Below are 16,237 nucleotides of genomic sequence, written 5' to 3' on the forward strand. Positions count from 1 at the left end.
ACTGGGAAAAAAGGAAATTCCAGGGCCCTTTGACAAGGAGGTGCTTCTTTGAGCTGCAGCAGTGCCTGGTTAGGGAGTGACTCTGTGGGGAGATGGAAGATGGGGAGATGTCATCCTGCACCTCAAATCCTACAGAAAATGTTACACCTCCCTCATGCCTTCCCTGTGATCCAGGAAAGCAAGGAGAAACTCAGCTCTGTTCTGGGGTGGAGAAAGGGTCACGGTGGCTGGGAATAAAAGTTCATCTCAGATCACGGAGCTGAAAGATGCCTGGGAAATATTTCATCCTGTGTTGAGAGAATCATGGAATCCCAGAATGATTTGGGTTGGAAAGGATCTTAAAAATCATCCAGTTCCACCCCTGCCATGGGCAGGGACACCTTCCACTATCCCAGGGTGCTCCAAACCCTGTCCAGCCTGGCCTTGGACACTTCCAGGGATCCAGGAACAGCCACAGCTTCTCTGGGCATTCTGTGCCAGGGACTCTCCACCCTCAAAGTTAAGAATTTCTTCTTAAAATAAAATCTAAAACTCCTTTCTTTTAGTTTTAACCCATTTTTCTTTGCCCTGGCACTCCAGGCCCTTGCCCAGAGTGCCCCCCCAGCTCTCTTGGAGCCCCTTCAAGCACTGTAAGGAGCTCTAAAGTCTCTCTGGAGTCTTCTCCAGGCTGGGCACCCCCAGCTCTCCCAGACTATTTTCAGGAGAGAAAACTGCCTTTCTCTATGCACACTAAAGTCAGACCAAATATTTCCAGTTTAAATGAACCCCACATCCCAATGCTGCAAGGCTGTGGGGTGGTGAAATCTCACCTGACACGGCCCACGATGAACCTGAGACAGCATCACTGAGAAATGCAAGGCAGCCAAGCCAGCAGCTCCCACCACCTTGATGCCTTAGGATTTTTAGTTTCTGCATTTTCATGCGTCTGTATTCTTGTATTTCTCTAGTACAGAACGGTAAAAACTACCATTCTCTCATCTTTAGACAAAACAATTCCTCTCTGAGCCTGAAATCCAAGGACACTTTGCTGCCTCAGAGCCCCAAAATATGGAAACAACAGAGAATTGGAGGGAGTAAGTTTGGGGTGGTTGACATTATCACCTGTAAAGATCATTGGAGAATTAAAGCCCAATATGTTAAAAAGGCAGAACTTATAAAAGGTGAAGATCTCATGACTCAGTGACCATTTTGGGTGTAGCCTCAAGAGGAGGCTTTGTCTGCCCCAATGTACCAGTAGGCCTGTTAGGCCTGGATTAAAGTTGTCAATTCTCATTCTCTTAAATTTGTCTGGCCTATATTTCAGATTAGCCTGATTAATACGATATCAACCTCAGCAACACCTTCCAAAAACCATCTCAAACCCAGGGAAGAGCAAACACCTCAGCACGAAGCCACATTCCTGTTTTGTGATCCTCACACCTGAATGTTTTCCCAGACATGGGGTGTTCCATGTGTGGAGAGAAAGTTAAAAAAAAAATGATAATAACAAAAATCACCACTGTGGAAAGAAGTCTTTACWCAGAGGGCTGCAATTTGGGGGTTTGGATGAAAATGTCACCTCAGGGTGTCCAAAATAAGGGCTTTCAGCTGACAGCCCCCTCCAGGAGTTGCCTGGGCAACTGCCAAACATTGTGACATTTGCGACACACACCAGTCCCTGTGCCTGCAGCTACCCTGCATTTAACAGCTCCAAACAACTCATTAGCTTGTTTGCTTTCTGCCCGTGTGAGCAATCTGGCCTGAGCRGGGACAGAAAGCCCAGAAAATGGTGATGGTAGCAGGAAACCACGCTGCTGTTTGGAAGCCATGGGTAGATCACAGCCATCTGCTCTGCTGCAGCTCTGAGCACCCAGCCTGGGCCAGGCTGATCCTGGGAGCTCTCTGATGATTCCTGAGGGTCAGCAGAGATTTCTGCTCTCCCCTTGATGCCTCTGGAGGATGCCAGGTGCCAACGAGCATCTTTTCCTTGTGGAAAAGCCAGGATGGAGCTGTGGTTGAGTGTGTGGATCCTCTTGTTCCTGCATCACCCATGCCAGCCCTGCTCCTCCCATCTCATTATCTGCATTGCTGCTGCTCAGACTCTTCCACCAGATAAGGGGGTTTTTTTTGTATGTTTTGATTTGTTTTGGGTTGTTTTTTTTTTTTTCCCAGCTGCATCATCAGTGCTGCTGGGCAGAGCTGCTCATTACCAGTCTGTTGTCACCATGGACAAGCCTGTTCTCTGAGGGCTGCACATTTTCATACCAATTCTGTATAAAATTTCATGCCTTTACCATTTCTGGAACTTTCTGGTGCTCAGCACCACTCAGGAGGTCACAGAATYACAGAATGGCTTGGAAGGGATMTTAAATCCCATCCAGTTCCAACTGGWCACCYTCCCCTAGACCAGRCTGCTCCAAGCCCTGTCCAGTCTGGCCTTGAAAATATGTAGAAGAATCTCAAGTAAATCTCTGTTAGACAGGTTTTTGTGAGAACGAAGTCATGAATTGCTGTTACTGAGCAACCCAGACTRCAAGATAGAGCAGAATAAAATAGAAGAAGATGGGAAAGWGRAGGACGTGACTACAGCAGTGWAACATGTACCTCGCGCTGACCATGAAGAAGAAACATAGTAAAAAGCAAAAACAAAAARSMAWTKRAAAAMMAWWARWWKRWTGRARRAARKKSMAAAWKSYWAAAAMSKTKRWTTWAAAMYKSMAARSMWWMMAAAAMRMSSYTTTKSMAAWWWWMCMAWYMWRWKSYKRAAWKKMAWWRRMMAAMYKSYWAAWTWAMCMAWWAAWWAWTWMYWAWYMWWWWRRAAARSMWTKYYWAWYMWWWWAAAAARSYWRSYTWWKRAARKMRRWWMAAAAGAMGCTTGTATTAGAAATAAACKAATCATGCTCATCATATTAGTGTCTGCGTGACCTTATGTCCCCGTCGACCATAAAACATCAATTCATTAAAAGTCCAGTTTGTCCCTGGAATTTGCAGCATGCAGGTAAAACTCCTTTCTTCATTATGGGCGCATCCCTCATCTCCAGGGCAGAACAAACCCTTCCCAGTCACACCCAGCCTGAGAGCTGGTGGTGTTGGGCTCTGTGGCCACCCTGGAGCAGCACAGGTTAGAAGATGTGGATGTGAACCCCATTCCTCTGTGCCCTGGCACCTTGCCCTGCCTTCCCTCACACTGCTCACCCCTCCCCTGCCCAYTCACAGCAGCTCCAGAGCCGTCATGGGTCATTTCTGGATGATGTACATGATCTGTTYTTTGCTGCTGCTGCTTTTGGCAGCTTGTTTCGTTATTTAAACTGCCTTTCATGAGCAGTTTATGTCAGGAATCCCTCCCTCCCACCCGCACGCACACACTCAGACACTTAACTTTAATCCCTGACCTCTCATTCCTGCCTTCATTATTGCTGTGAGTTGTTTCTTGGCCTCGGTCCATTCCTTCTCCTCTTGGTTCCTCCACAGCTCAGCTGGTTTTATAGACTCCATCATTTCCCAGCCCAGTCTCTTTCAGTGAAGGTCACTGAGAGCAAATTCTGGTGGATTCAGCCACGATGGAGTCCCCATTCCTCCACCAGACCCCTCAGCAACACCCTGAGCACATTTTSCTACATTTTCCCATAATACCCTCCAGGTGTGGTACCAAATTCAGACATCCCACTYCTCCCAGCATCCTTACTCTTTCTCCATGGTTTTTTGACAAGAGAGTAAGAACAGTCCCACTCATGCTTTTTCCAGACCCTTTCATCCAAGATGGATTCTATGGGCAGAAAAGCAGGATACTGGGTATTTTTAAGTCTTCAAAAACCAAAGATTTCCTAAGCTGGRAGCATAAACATCAACATAACGTCCCCTCTGCTTGTCACTGTCACTACTCTGCCTTGCAGAGGGTCTGGAGAGGAACACCCCACCCCAGCAAAGTTTCTGGATGGAGTTTGGCCATCTCCCACCTCCCCTTTCCCCCCCTGGCCAGCAGCAATCTCCTACCCAGGTCCATGTCAGCAGCTTTGGGCCGGTGGGAGCAGGGCACGTTCTTGAAGATGGCATCGAGGATCTTCTCCTTGACCTGCGTGATGGTGTCGCAGTTGAGGATCTTCACCGGGATCTCGGCGCTGTTGACGTTGTCGGGGTTCACGCAGCTCAGCACCTGGGAGGGAGACACCACTCATCTCAAATCAGCACAGGAACCACCCCTGGCTGTCCCTCTGGTTGTGTCTGTACCTTACAAACCACAGGGATCTGGGGTGCAARAGGGGGAGGAAATTCAAGAGAATTCCATCCCTCAAGAGAGCACAGAGAGGTGGTTTCACATGGGGATATCTTCGTTCTGCTTAATTATGGAGTCACAGAAGGGTTTGGGTGGGAAGGGACCTCAAAGATCATCCAGTGCCACCCCCTGCCATAGCTGGGACACCTCCCACTATCCCAGGGTGCTCCAAGCCCCATCCAACCTGGACTTGGACACTTTCAGGGATCCAGGGGCAGCCACAGCTTCTCTGAGCACCCTGTGCCAGGGCCAACCCACCCTCACAGGGAGGAATTTCTTTCTTAATAAGAGAAATTTCATGAACATCAGCTCAGGTTCTGGTGCTTTCAGTAAAAATGGTCATTAGGRTGGCAAGGTGACCTAATTCAGGAGCAGCCTCTTTGCTTTGCCACCTGGTTTTGATAGTTCTGGTGAAAAGCCTTAAATTTGTCCATCTGCACAGCCACAGAATTGAACAGACCCTTCTCAGGGGAATGCTATTAATCTGAAATGCAGGACCTAAAAAATGAAACACAAAACTGTATCAGCAACCTCTGCTTTCACACACAGAGGAGGAAAATCAATCCAACCGGAGAGGCCTCTCCTTTCTCAGAAGGAAAATTTAATTATCTCCACTCTGTCCAAGAGTAAATGCAAAGCACGTGGTGAGGGGATATACCTTAAACACAGAATATTCAACAGCACTCTGCCTGCWAACCCTTGGCTGTGTCTCTGGTGACCATTCTGCTCATTTCTGGTTGCACAAGTGTGAAGTCTATCAAGTTTTATAAACTTAGCACACCTTTGCACTTGAAAAGGGGTTTTCAGTGGTGCTGCAGGCTGTACACATTCATTAAATGTTCCTGTGGCACTTTTACAAGKGCAAAAATGTTGGTTTTGGTCCTTTAGACAAATTTTAAATTCCCTCCTGTAGCATGCAAGAGGTGCTGGGCTCTCCATCATTTTCCATATTCACCTACTAAAATGCAGTGGGAACCCAAAATCAGGGTGAAATCTCCAAAAACGGGGTGAAATCTCCAAAAACGGGGTGAAATCCTATCAGCCTAATTACACCAGGCTCCCTTTGGTGATGTTATGCTCAGCTGAGAGGGCCTTGTGAAGATATTGCTTACAAAGGGCTCTGTGATCTTGCTGGATGAAAGAGGAGATGTAAATAGGAGATATTGATTAGAGATAAATAATGCTATTATTTATATGCCACTTCCAGAAGTATCGAAAAAGCATCAATTCAGATCGTAATAACAACACAGATTTACAGTTCTGGGGCATCTTTCATCTCAAAGGATCACAGAATTGTACAGAAAAAGCTCTGTTGAAATGAATCCAGTCTTGAGGTTATGGGTTTTTTCAGCCCTCTGCATCCCTCCTGGGTTATGCCCATTCCCTGCCCCMCAGAAACCTCTTCCCCTGCAAATTCCTAAGGCACACCCAGAAATCAACACCTGATTGCTGGGACCCTGCACTGGTGTTAAATTTATTTTTGGACTTGACCTTAAAGGTGTTTTTCCAGCCTGAATTATTCTATCCCACACCTCTGTAGGGAAATGGAGCAGGGATGGCAGCTTGGGACAGCTCTTTGGGGTCACACTTTGGTTCTGAAGTTACTCTTCAGGTCCCTGAAGAGCTCAGCTGAGGTGAAATGAGCTGGTGATGCTCAGGGCAAGCTCTGTGGTGTGATAAATCTCCAATATAAACTGCTGGATTTTGGGTCAGTTCCCCACAAAAGGCACTTGGGGCTCTTTAAAATGATCTGAGCTGCCCTGCCAGGCCAACATCTGTTCCAGAAAACTCAACATCTCCTGCAGGTGCTGACCAGTGTCCYCCACACCAGCACCCACCATCCAGCTGGAATGGGAAAATGCTGATTTTGCTCTTGGTTATCCTGGAATTTCCCAGGGTGAAAGTTTTTCACTGATTTTGGAAGGTTCCATGAAAACTCTGCCTGAGTGAACCACCTTCATTCACACCCTGACTCCATGAATCCTTGCTTTCCTGTTTTCCAGCCCAGCTGGAAGAAGAAGAAGGAGCAGGAAAGGCAATTTTTCCAAGGGCTGTGCTTGTGTTTCAAGCACAGAAGGTGCAGCTGGTCATTCCTGAAAATCCCTAAACTCCTGTATGTTCATCCCAACAACTGTCAAGGGTCTCCCTCCAATATTTTAGRTAATTCAAGCACYAGATATAGAAGCCAACAKSATTCCCAGAGCACAGTGGCTTTGGCATGAATCCCTCAGGCTTTGCATCACCTTTCCTGTGGAGTTTTCCAGCTGCTTTCTCATGGATCATGAAATTTTCCCCGTAACAACTAAACCAGAGAAAAAAAAATCCCCCTGTTCTGCAGTGCTGCTCAGACACTTCAACACAATCTTTGATGTCAACAGGTGGAGAAGAGCCCTCATGATGGCCTGGGTTGAATTCCTGCAGGATTGGTCACTCTGAGGGGAATTTTGTGATGATTTCCTAAATGCAATCAGTGGTGCAGATCCATCACACACCACCTTCCTTTGGGCTCCAGTGTCACTCAGGGATGTGACTATTTTGGCACAGGGAGGACATCAGCTGTTTGGTCACTCACTGAGGTCTGTGCTACGTAAGGATGTGCCATTTGTGGGGTCAGCATGGAAAGTGGGAGCACACAGAGCAGTAATCCCCGAGCCCTGCTCTCCCACTGACTCTGTGCGGCCTTGGGACATCTCATCTTATTGGATTTGTGTTTATTGACCTTTTTCTACATCCTTGGGCTTCTTTTTTATCTGCCAGCCCTCCCAGCCATGAGCTGTCTCAAAGTGTCTGTGTGCAAAGCTGAGCTCAGCTGAGCCCTGATCTCCACTACAGATTAGTGGCATTTAAATCATAAAGGTTCACATGGTGATCCTGGCTCTAAGTTTGAGGGTTTTTTACCCTAGATCAGGACATCTCTACAGTTTCTGTCCCAGGGACAGAAATCYTTCTCTCCCTTCCAGATTGGGCTGGAGGGTTCCATGGGGTTTGCACACAGTGAGGTTTGGTGGAGAAAAAGCCCAAAAAGAGCCAAGCACAGGAAAGCCTTCTGAGAATTACAGAATTGTGGAATGGTTTGGGATGGAAGGGACCTTAAAAATCTCATTCCAGCCCCCTGCCATGGGCAGGGACACCTTCCACTATCCCAGGGTGCTTCAAGCCTCATCCAACCTGTCCTTGGACACTTCCAGGCATGGGGCAGCCAGAGTTTTTCTGGGAAACCTGTTCCAATATCTAAATAGTGACTCCCTACCACCAAAATTCCCTGGGAAACCTTAACCAAAGGCTGATTAAATGATCTTTATCCTCTCAGGAGAGAGAGGATCTGATCAGGCTGTCAGCTCTGGGGCAAGGACCACRTCACTGCCCAAGTCACACTGGGCAGCTCCCACCTCCAAGCACTAATCAGCCAATTCTCCTGGCAGCTTCCAGCACACAGGAATATCTCTGCTCCCCTGTGTTGTTTCCACCATCAGAAATGAAGCTGATGCAGGAGATGGATGCTTTTCCATCTCCCAGCGATGGCAGAGCAGCAGCAGCAGGGATGAGGGTTTTGCATCTGGATTCTTTTTTTGGTGAATGTTAAAAAATCCTGGATTTTGGCAAAAGAAGGTGTCACTCAACAGGGATGAGCTCTGATGGGGTCTCATGGATGGAACAAGGCAGCAGAGCAGAGGTGATGAGCACTGAGTGGTAGCAAAGCAGTAACACAAGAAGGGGTTCCTCTGAGGTGAAGCTTAGGGACTGTTTAACTGCAGCTGTTTATCCTAGAAAATCACATCTGGAACCAGCTGAGCTGCTTCTGGGCTGAGAAATCCCCTGGARGCACAGGAATTGTAATAGACTGCTAAGACCCCAGGACACTGAGGTCTGCTTTCTTGGGAAACTGTGGGACCTGGCAGAGACCTGGAGCTTCCTGGTTTATAGAGAAATCCGACTGAAACAATCTAAATTTAGTGCACGAGATGTGTATTGCAAAATGAATGAACTCCAGATGTCTGGATGTGCTCTGGTTTTTTTTTTTTTTTTTTTTTTAAACTTTTTTAACCATACGCTACACCTTTCCCTCTACAGTGCTGACCTGGGCAAGTCAATTCCTCTGGATCTGCTCTTCATTTAAAGCATATTAAAACCAATTTTTTAAAATATTAAGGCATAGAATAGAATTATAGACACAGAGATTGTCTGAGTTGGAAAGGATCTTAAAGATCATCCAGTTCCAAACCCCTGCCATGGGCAGGGACAGCTTCCATTATCCCAGGGTGCTCCAAGCTCTGTCCAGCCTGGCCTTGGACACTTCCAGGGATCCAGGGGCAGCCACAGCTTCTCTGGACACCCTGTGCCAGGGCCTCACCACCCTTACAGGGATGATTTTTTTCCTAATTTCCAGTTTAAATCTTTCAGTTTGAAGTCATTCCCTCTTGTCCTGTCACTCCAGACCTCTGTAAATAGTCTCTCTCCATCWTTTCTGTGGAAATTCCCACATTACAAACACTCAATCAGTTCTTGCTTTATTTCATTATTCTGTATTTATAACAAAAGATGTCAGATTGCTCAAGGAAGGTAGAGGAAGGACAAAATAAAACAGAAATCAAGAGAAACAGAAATGAAGAACAATCCTATTCTTATTCTGCTTCTTCTTAATCTCCTTCACCAGAGCTGATCTCTGCAAATCTGCTGCGATTCCTATCGGGATATATTTGTCTGCTCTTGAGATGTAAGAGGGAGAGCTGATTATCATCAAACAGCACAAAGCCAGAGGAGGAGAGCTTTGTTCAGCCTGATGTATAATTACTACCCTTTGCTGGCTGCTTTAGATCAAGCCTAAAAGGATCGGGGGGGGGATTTCCTTTGCTGAAAGTGATCGCTCTGTGGCTGCATTTTTTTTCTCCCTGACACTCATTTTCTCCACRTGTGATCAGCCCTCTGAATTTTTAGACAATCACATGTAACAGCACAGAAGCACCACTCTGCCAATTTGATGGGAAAGTCACGTTTTTAGTATGTAAAATAGAACTGCGGCTTTATTTAAGTCCACCCTCTCATCAGACTTGGATTCAGTCAAGGCTCAGCTCTAGACTGGAGTTACAGAACACAAAAGGGCATTTCTAGGATCAGCCCACCTGAGCTAAGGTCTAAGACAGGTCAARGAGTTAACAGAGACTGAGATTAGACCTAGATTATCTTTAAGGTTCCCTCCAATCTAAACCATCCCATGATTCTGTGATTGGACACAGCTCTCAGAACCATCTGGAGCTATCAGATGATACCAAATGAGCATCCCCTCATTTGAAAGTGCAAATAAAAAAAAAAAATCTGATCAGTTTAGAGTATCTTCCTACTGTCCTAAAATTTGGGGTTTTCTGAGAAAAAGATGTGGGAAACAGAAAAAATCACGAGGATCATTGAAGGCTTAGGAAGTGTTCTTCATCCAGCAGAGACTTAGAAGCTCAGTGGATTTAATGCACCCAGGAAAGAATGAAGGCCCACAAACACGCTAAGAAGAGATATCTAATGCTCTTTAATTGATGCTCTTTAATCAAGTGGGCAGAGGGTGTAATCTYAGAGCAGAAGCTAAAGCTGCACATATGCAATGTGTATCTTGCACCATGCAGACAATTCCATTTTAAAGCAAATGGCTCAGTGACAGGGATTAGTTTTCTTTCCCTTGAAATCTTTTAATTTAAATCAAGTTTAAACCAAGTTCCTTTTCCTTTGGCTTGTGCTTTCTCAAGAGGGATGGCTGCACCAGCTCTAGAGCTGACCTAAGAGGTCCCTGCACTCTCTACCTCCTACTACTCCTTGATGCTGAAATCCTCATCAGAAAACACATTTTTTCATTTCAATACTCAGCCTCCAGCAGCATTATCCTGCTGGGATACAGGAATAAGTTGTCCCAGAGGGTCAATCACTGTYTTCTGCTCTCTAAACTCCCTTGAGATTCTGGCCAAACCCACAGCAAGGGGTGCCCAGAGCACTCACCAGGGTCTTGTAATCGATCTGCTGTCGGATGAGCTTGTCCTCGCTCAGCGAGTACCGCGCCTCCCCAGTGATGGAGTCGATGGGACCCTTCTCCATCTGCTGCTTGATGGCACARAAAAGGGAGAAGAGAGGTTCTCCAGCACACTCCTGCAGGGATGAAAGGCARCCATGAGGTCAAACTAGAAGGTTTGGAATCCAAAATCCAACCCACACAGCGTCCCAGTGACTGCCTGGGTTTGCCATCCCAGATCACTCTTGACAGATACATTGGTGGTGTTGCCTTGAAAGGCCAGTTTTTAATAATGACACAGACATGGTTAAGGGGATAAAAAGGGTTTTATCTTGGTATTTGGGATCCCAGGTGAACAACTTGATGGCAGAATGCACACCCGTGTAYAGCACRGRTRCAAGTTTTATAGGTTTCAGGARTTAGCATATCTATCTAAGATTCTCCAATAAGAAACTTCACAAATGGAATAATGTCCCCCTATTCTAACTAATCCCCCCTGGATGAGGCCAGAGCTCAGTTTACACAAGATGTTCTGGACAGAAGGATTCACCCAAGGCTGGAGCTCGGGTTTAAGAYAGCACAGGKCACACTGAGCCCTTCCTKARGAYRTTTGGTCTCTSYSCMSMRSARMWCYYMWAMWMWRMKSKRRWATMWSRSKCYMSRRRWWTWYAMAMAYRTGKRRKMWRRGGKRYAMRRGRKAMWWWAARGGKWMMRRAAAWKKWWWAAARKWWWAAAAARGGTACATGAAAGGAAAGGCAAAAATCATCAAGCATCAYTCGGATCCTGTCTGCTCCCCTTCCCCTTCACCCTCCCCTCTTCCTCCCCTCCTCTCTGTCCCAACTCAACGAGCGAGGTCATTTTCCCCTGGTGTAAATCCCAGCGAAAACAAGTTAATAATGGGAAGCAAAGTGGCCCCTTTTTCAGTCCCTACACCTGTCTCCCACTTAATTAGCTTATCTGCCAGCAGCATATTGCTTCTGTGAGCCTGTCTCCTGCCCTTATCAGGCCTCTGCTCAGGCTAAGGCAAGAAGACAAGTAGCTGAGTGGGGTGAAAAAAGCCTATTATAAAAGCAGCTCTTTAGAGAGTCACCTCCTTATATCCTTTCCTTTCAGCTGAGAGCGGGGATCTGATACTGAAGGCACTGAAATTACCTTCTAGGGACCTTCAAAACTTTCCCATGTGCTCGTCCTTGAACTGGGGGAAGRCTCAGGGGGATTGGGGGTTATTTGTTATGCCTTGAATTGCCAGGCAGAGGTGGTTATTGTGTCCAAATGAGGCAGTGAGGTGGGAGGATGTTTAGCAGCTGCAGTGGGAGTGGGGGAGAGGTGGAGAGCCCAGGTTTTTCCAGAAAGGCTGGCTCTGAATTCGGTGCCTTGGCAATTGTGATTCTTGAGGCTCAGTGTGGGTCCCCAAATGGAAATTGGATCCCCACAGCAGTCACTGGCAGGTCTCAAAGACTGAAAATACTTTTATTTCACTACATAAACCCCTCCAGGAGGAATGAGAGAGATCAGGGGGTGCCCCAAATTCTTCCACTCAAGTTCTTTCACACCAATGGGCTGCCTCTCTAACAAAGAAAATAGCCCAGCTCCTATTAGGCAGTGACCTCCTTCCAGGAGCAAAAAAAAAAAAAAACAAAAACAAAAAAAGCCTTTAATTTTTTATCTGGGAAGTTTCACCCCAACTAAACCTCACCAAGGAGAAATGCTTTAAAGCAGCTGTTTTTCCTGGCGTGCTGTTCCTCTTACCTTGAGGAACTTGTAGAGGAGGAAGGTGAACCAGTTGGTGAGCATTTTCTCAGCCACAGACTCTGTCCTAAAATCGGCCAGGGAGAAGAAAGCAAATTAAAAATGAGTTAGTCATGATGAACTATGACCAGTCAAAATACTGTCCTTGTCCATCTTACTGYTCTTACTGGAATTCTGGTGTGGCACCATCACAATTTAGCCTGTTTTAGTTTTGGATTTCAGAAGCCTGCAGGAAAATCCCTGCTGCCCTGTCAATTCTCCTGTGACTACAAGTCCCTGTACAGCTATTTTTCAGTTTCTCCAACAACGAGAAGGAGTTGACAACATTYGAGAGAATCTTCTTCAAAGAGCTCGGGGAGGATAAATCCATCAAATCTGAGGAGCTCAGAGCCAGGCCATATGTCAAGTAGGCTGTATAAATACTCAGGAGAGACAGATCTCAGTCCCTGGGGAGCAGTTATCTGGCACTGCCTATCTCCCTGGCATTTGGGAGTGATTATGCTCCTCAATGTGTCAATGTGGCACGAATTCACAGAGCTTCTGCCCTTGAGCACTCTGTTCTCAATCAAACAAAAATCCATCTCGAGAATCCAGGGTGATCTTTTCCTGCACAAGGACCTGTAAAAGTGGTGTGGACACACTGTGTTGGTTCCAGTACAAATGCTGGTGGTCAAGAAAAAAGAAGACCCTTGGCTGGGTGAGTTAAAGTGGGTCCTCCTTGTCCTGGCTTTCACCAAAGCCACACAGAGGTTCTTGTTTCTTGCTGTTGTTCTTTGCCCTGAAAATCTCTTTGAGGCCATAGATGTCATGTGGGATGAGCACTGGACACATGAGAGGTGGGAAAATCTTTTTTTTTTCCAGCTCCTTTCTTCTGTCAAACACCTCCAAAACTGAAAAAAAAAAATCATTTTCATGGCTTGTGGGGAGGGAAGGGAARCATCAGGCTGAAYCCAGCTGCTCCAAAGAGCTGAGGAYCTCACACCAACATCCARCCCAAGGYTGAGCTATTCATTGTTCTGTTCTTGTGCTGTTCAGAGCTTCCTTCTCTGACTTCTCCTGATATTTCCAGGGTTTGGAACAGTGGATGTGCCTTTTGGAACACAAGGATGTGCCTTTCTTGCTCACTGGCTCTCCTTCCAAAGGCCACAATTAATTTTCACCAAAGAGGACTAGAGTTAGAAAAGAGATGGCAGAAGGAGGAAGAGGGAAGTTGGGATTGCTCAGGAGGAGATAGGAGTGAGAAACWAGATAAAGAGATGGAGGAAAGGGAAGGAAAAGGAGGAAATGAAGGGGGGAGGCAGCTGGAAGGAGGCAGTGCCATCCAGCATCAGAGGAGAAGCACGGACAGGAAGCCTGGGGACAGCTGGAGGGTGGTCACCAGCCAGGCTGTAGGGCTTCAATCACATMAGGAARTCAACTGACACCAAAGCAAAGTCCAGCTTCTGCCCCTGGCATGGCTGCCCTGAATGCCAGGAAGTGCCTTCTGCTTCTTTTTTGCCGTTTCTCCATCGTGGGCTGTGTGCCAGATGAAAAACCTCCCAGCCCAGCAGGCACCAGGGATCTGATCCCTGTCCAAGCCGTCTGTCAGAATCAACCATGGGCTCCTCAGAGTCAGCTCTGAGCAGTGGCAAAGGCCACCCATYTCCAGAAGACTCCCTCTGATTTTATTTTGGGTCCTTGAGTCGGGAGGGCTAGTTCAGTCTGTGAAAAGGAGATGGATCTGATCCCAAAGGGAGAAGAGGCAGCACTTCCCTAGGCAGGGAACATTAATTACAGAGCACTGGATTCCTAATTTGATGTTTCCCTCAGAACTTTGAAGTTCAGACTTTAGACCAGGCCAAGAAGCACCAATCCAACCACTTCAATTGTCCTGCTCTTCTGCAGATTTCCACAAACTCCCAGCTCTGGGAGAGAAATGAGACCCCACAATGCAGCTGAAGACTCTCCACGTGTCCACAGTTAACTCAGGAACAAGAAACAAAGCTGGGAATTCCATGTCCCAGGCAGGAGATGGAAGAAGTTGTCATCCTCTCACCAGGGATTTAATGCACCACATTTGTGACATTCTTTGGTTTTCAGGTTAAAGGGAAGCAAAAGCATAAATCAGCATCTTAACCGCACAGTGAGTCCAAAATAAGGATTGAGTTTTTTTTGTCCTTATGAAAATTTCTGGAGGATCCATGTGAAAATCCAGAAGTTAATTTCTTTAACTTTTAATCACTGACAACTTTTTGGATAGGGAGGAGATGGAGCAAGATCCACATCCCCAAAGATTATGACAATGTTTATGCATGCACAACCCTCCCAGCCCAGCTCCCTCCGCCCCCAGACACCCTCACCTGCGCAGCAGCAGCTTGGGGTGGTTCTTGCTCTCCAGGTTTTTGTCGATGAGGTCGGCCAGGAGCTGCTTGAGGACATCAGTGGCATACTCCAGCTTGCTCTGCAGCACCGTCATGATCAGCGAGGCCACGTTGCCGCGGTCGCGCATGGAGAAGCTGCGCTGCGACTCCAGCGTGCGGATGAAGGACAGCAGGAAAACCTTGTTGTTGATGAGCTGGGCAAAGAGCTTCAGCCCCTTCTCCACCCGCTCCTGACGGTAGCCAGGGACCTGCACCAAAAAAAAAAAAGGGAGTTTGTCCCTTTTCCTCATTTCCCACTGTCACATCTCCCTTTGTCACATGCACTTTGTCACCTCCCTGCTCTCATCCCTCCAGCTCCTCCAGCTGAGGAAAGATGGGGAGAGAATTCATAAATCATCAAATGATTAGGAAGTCTGAGGACTTCCTAATCCCAGGATTTCCTAGTCCCAGCCACATCACAGATAATTTTTTCCAATCCTGTATTTCCATCTGTGAGCAGTACATCCAAAAGGGATTTCTAGTGCCTAATTGTGTCACCTTACCACGCTATATTGTTATTTTAGTCAGACTGAAGTCTTACTCTAATGTCATCCAAAACTTCTTTCTCATCTCTGTGAGGAACGTGCTCACAGAAGTTTGGGGTGTAGCTTGAGGGAGCTGGGAGAAGAAACCAAGAAAATGAATGGGCAAGAGAGGGCAGGGTGAGGTTTTGAGGAGATAAGAGATGCAGGAGGCAGCAGCGGAGATGTGACCATGGAACTGGGGCTTGGTTTGAAGAGAAAGCCAGGTGAAGGTTTGAGGGGACACCCCAAGCTGGGACCTGCCTTGGAGGCCCCACTGCAGTAAAACCCCTAGATTTGGGTGGTTTGGAGACAGAGAGGTTGATAAGTCTCATATTTCTCGGCTGTGGGAGGCTGATGAATTCATTTTGATCTGGAAGAATTCAGGACCATAGTGCTGGAGCCTCTTTGGTCCTTCTGGCTCTAGGCATTCATGGAACCTAAATAGGGAACCTCAAACCCATCCCTCCATGCTGCTGAAGCTGTTCCAGCCCTTGAAAAAGCTTTCCTGGAAGCTGGAAGGTCTCACCACAGAGCAACACATGTCACCAAGGCATACATGAATTAATAACCACCCAAAGTTGGCACTTTAATACAAAAAAAGTTGGCATGCTTAAAAAAACCAAGCTATGCAAGGCCCCATATAGAGTGATTACTTTTTAATTTTGGAAATTAGAGTTCTCAACTCTTTTTGCATCCAGCAAATAAATTACTTCCTAAATAGCTTGAAACAACCAACCAACCAACAAACCACCGCCACCCATCCCGCCAATAATTATTTTTTAACTCACTTGCTTGAACATTTAATATTGTCTATCCCTGGGTTATTATGGAGAATTAGAAGAAAATAACAAGAAAAGTGTTTCGYGCTGCATCTGGAAGCAGTTAATTAGCAAATGAACTGGAAATAAGTAAGACCTTCTCTCTGTGGGATCTGTGCTGGGGCCTTTTGCAATAAATAGCAATTCCTTCTGGGTGCTACAGAGAAGGGAGACAAATGGGAGCTGCCTTCACCTCRGTAGCCGAAGACATTGACACTGAGAGAGCTGGTGGAGCTTTACAAAGGATTAAGGAGAAAAATATAATGAATGGAATGAAAGGGAGAAGAGATCAAAGGTGTTGGATTGAAACATTAGCTCGGTGTCTGTCTGCATAGGGAGCATCCACACCGAGGCCTCTGCAGGGGTCAGATGCTGCTCTGTGATCAGCTGGCCGGGGTTAATGAACGTGGGGATGGMAGCWSGMTGSRGGGAWTTTGGAGATATTCRTGTGTGCACACGTGTGWGAGGGGATTTTTGAGGTGTTTGTGTGTGCACACGTGTGTGAG

At 46.5% G+C, this 16,237-nt stretch overlaps 1 protein-coding gene across 1 annotated transcript in view; it reads right to left on the reverse strand.

Moving 5' to 3' along the window:
* The window catches only part of LOC130582287 (plexin-A4), a gene marked incomplete at its 5' end in the record, with an annotated part of 55,084 nt that overhangs the window by 27,797 nt on the left and 11,050 nt on the right, over nucleotides 1–16,237 (reverse strand). Inside the window, 4 exons of the mRNA XM_057380901.1 lie at nucleotides 3,973–4,132; nucleotides 10,232–10,378; nucleotides 11,991–12,057; nucleotides 14,330–14,598. Coding sequence (XP_057236884.1) covers nucleotides 3,973–4,132; nucleotides 10,232–10,378; nucleotides 11,991–12,057; nucleotides 14,330–14,598 — 643 coding nt within the window. The remainder of the gene's footprint in view (nucleotides 1–3,972; nucleotides 4,133–10,231; nucleotides 10,379–11,990; nucleotides 12,058–14,329; nucleotides 14,599–16,237) is intronic.

This window comes from Malurus melanocephalus, unplaced genomic scaffold (assembly GCF_030028575.1).
Source record: "Malurus melanocephalus ecotype Western Australia unplaced genomic scaffold, MMel_1.1 scaffold_477, whole genome shotgun sequence".
NCBI lineage: Eukaryota > Metazoa > Chordata > Aves > Passeriformes > Maluridae > Malurus > Malurus melanocephalus.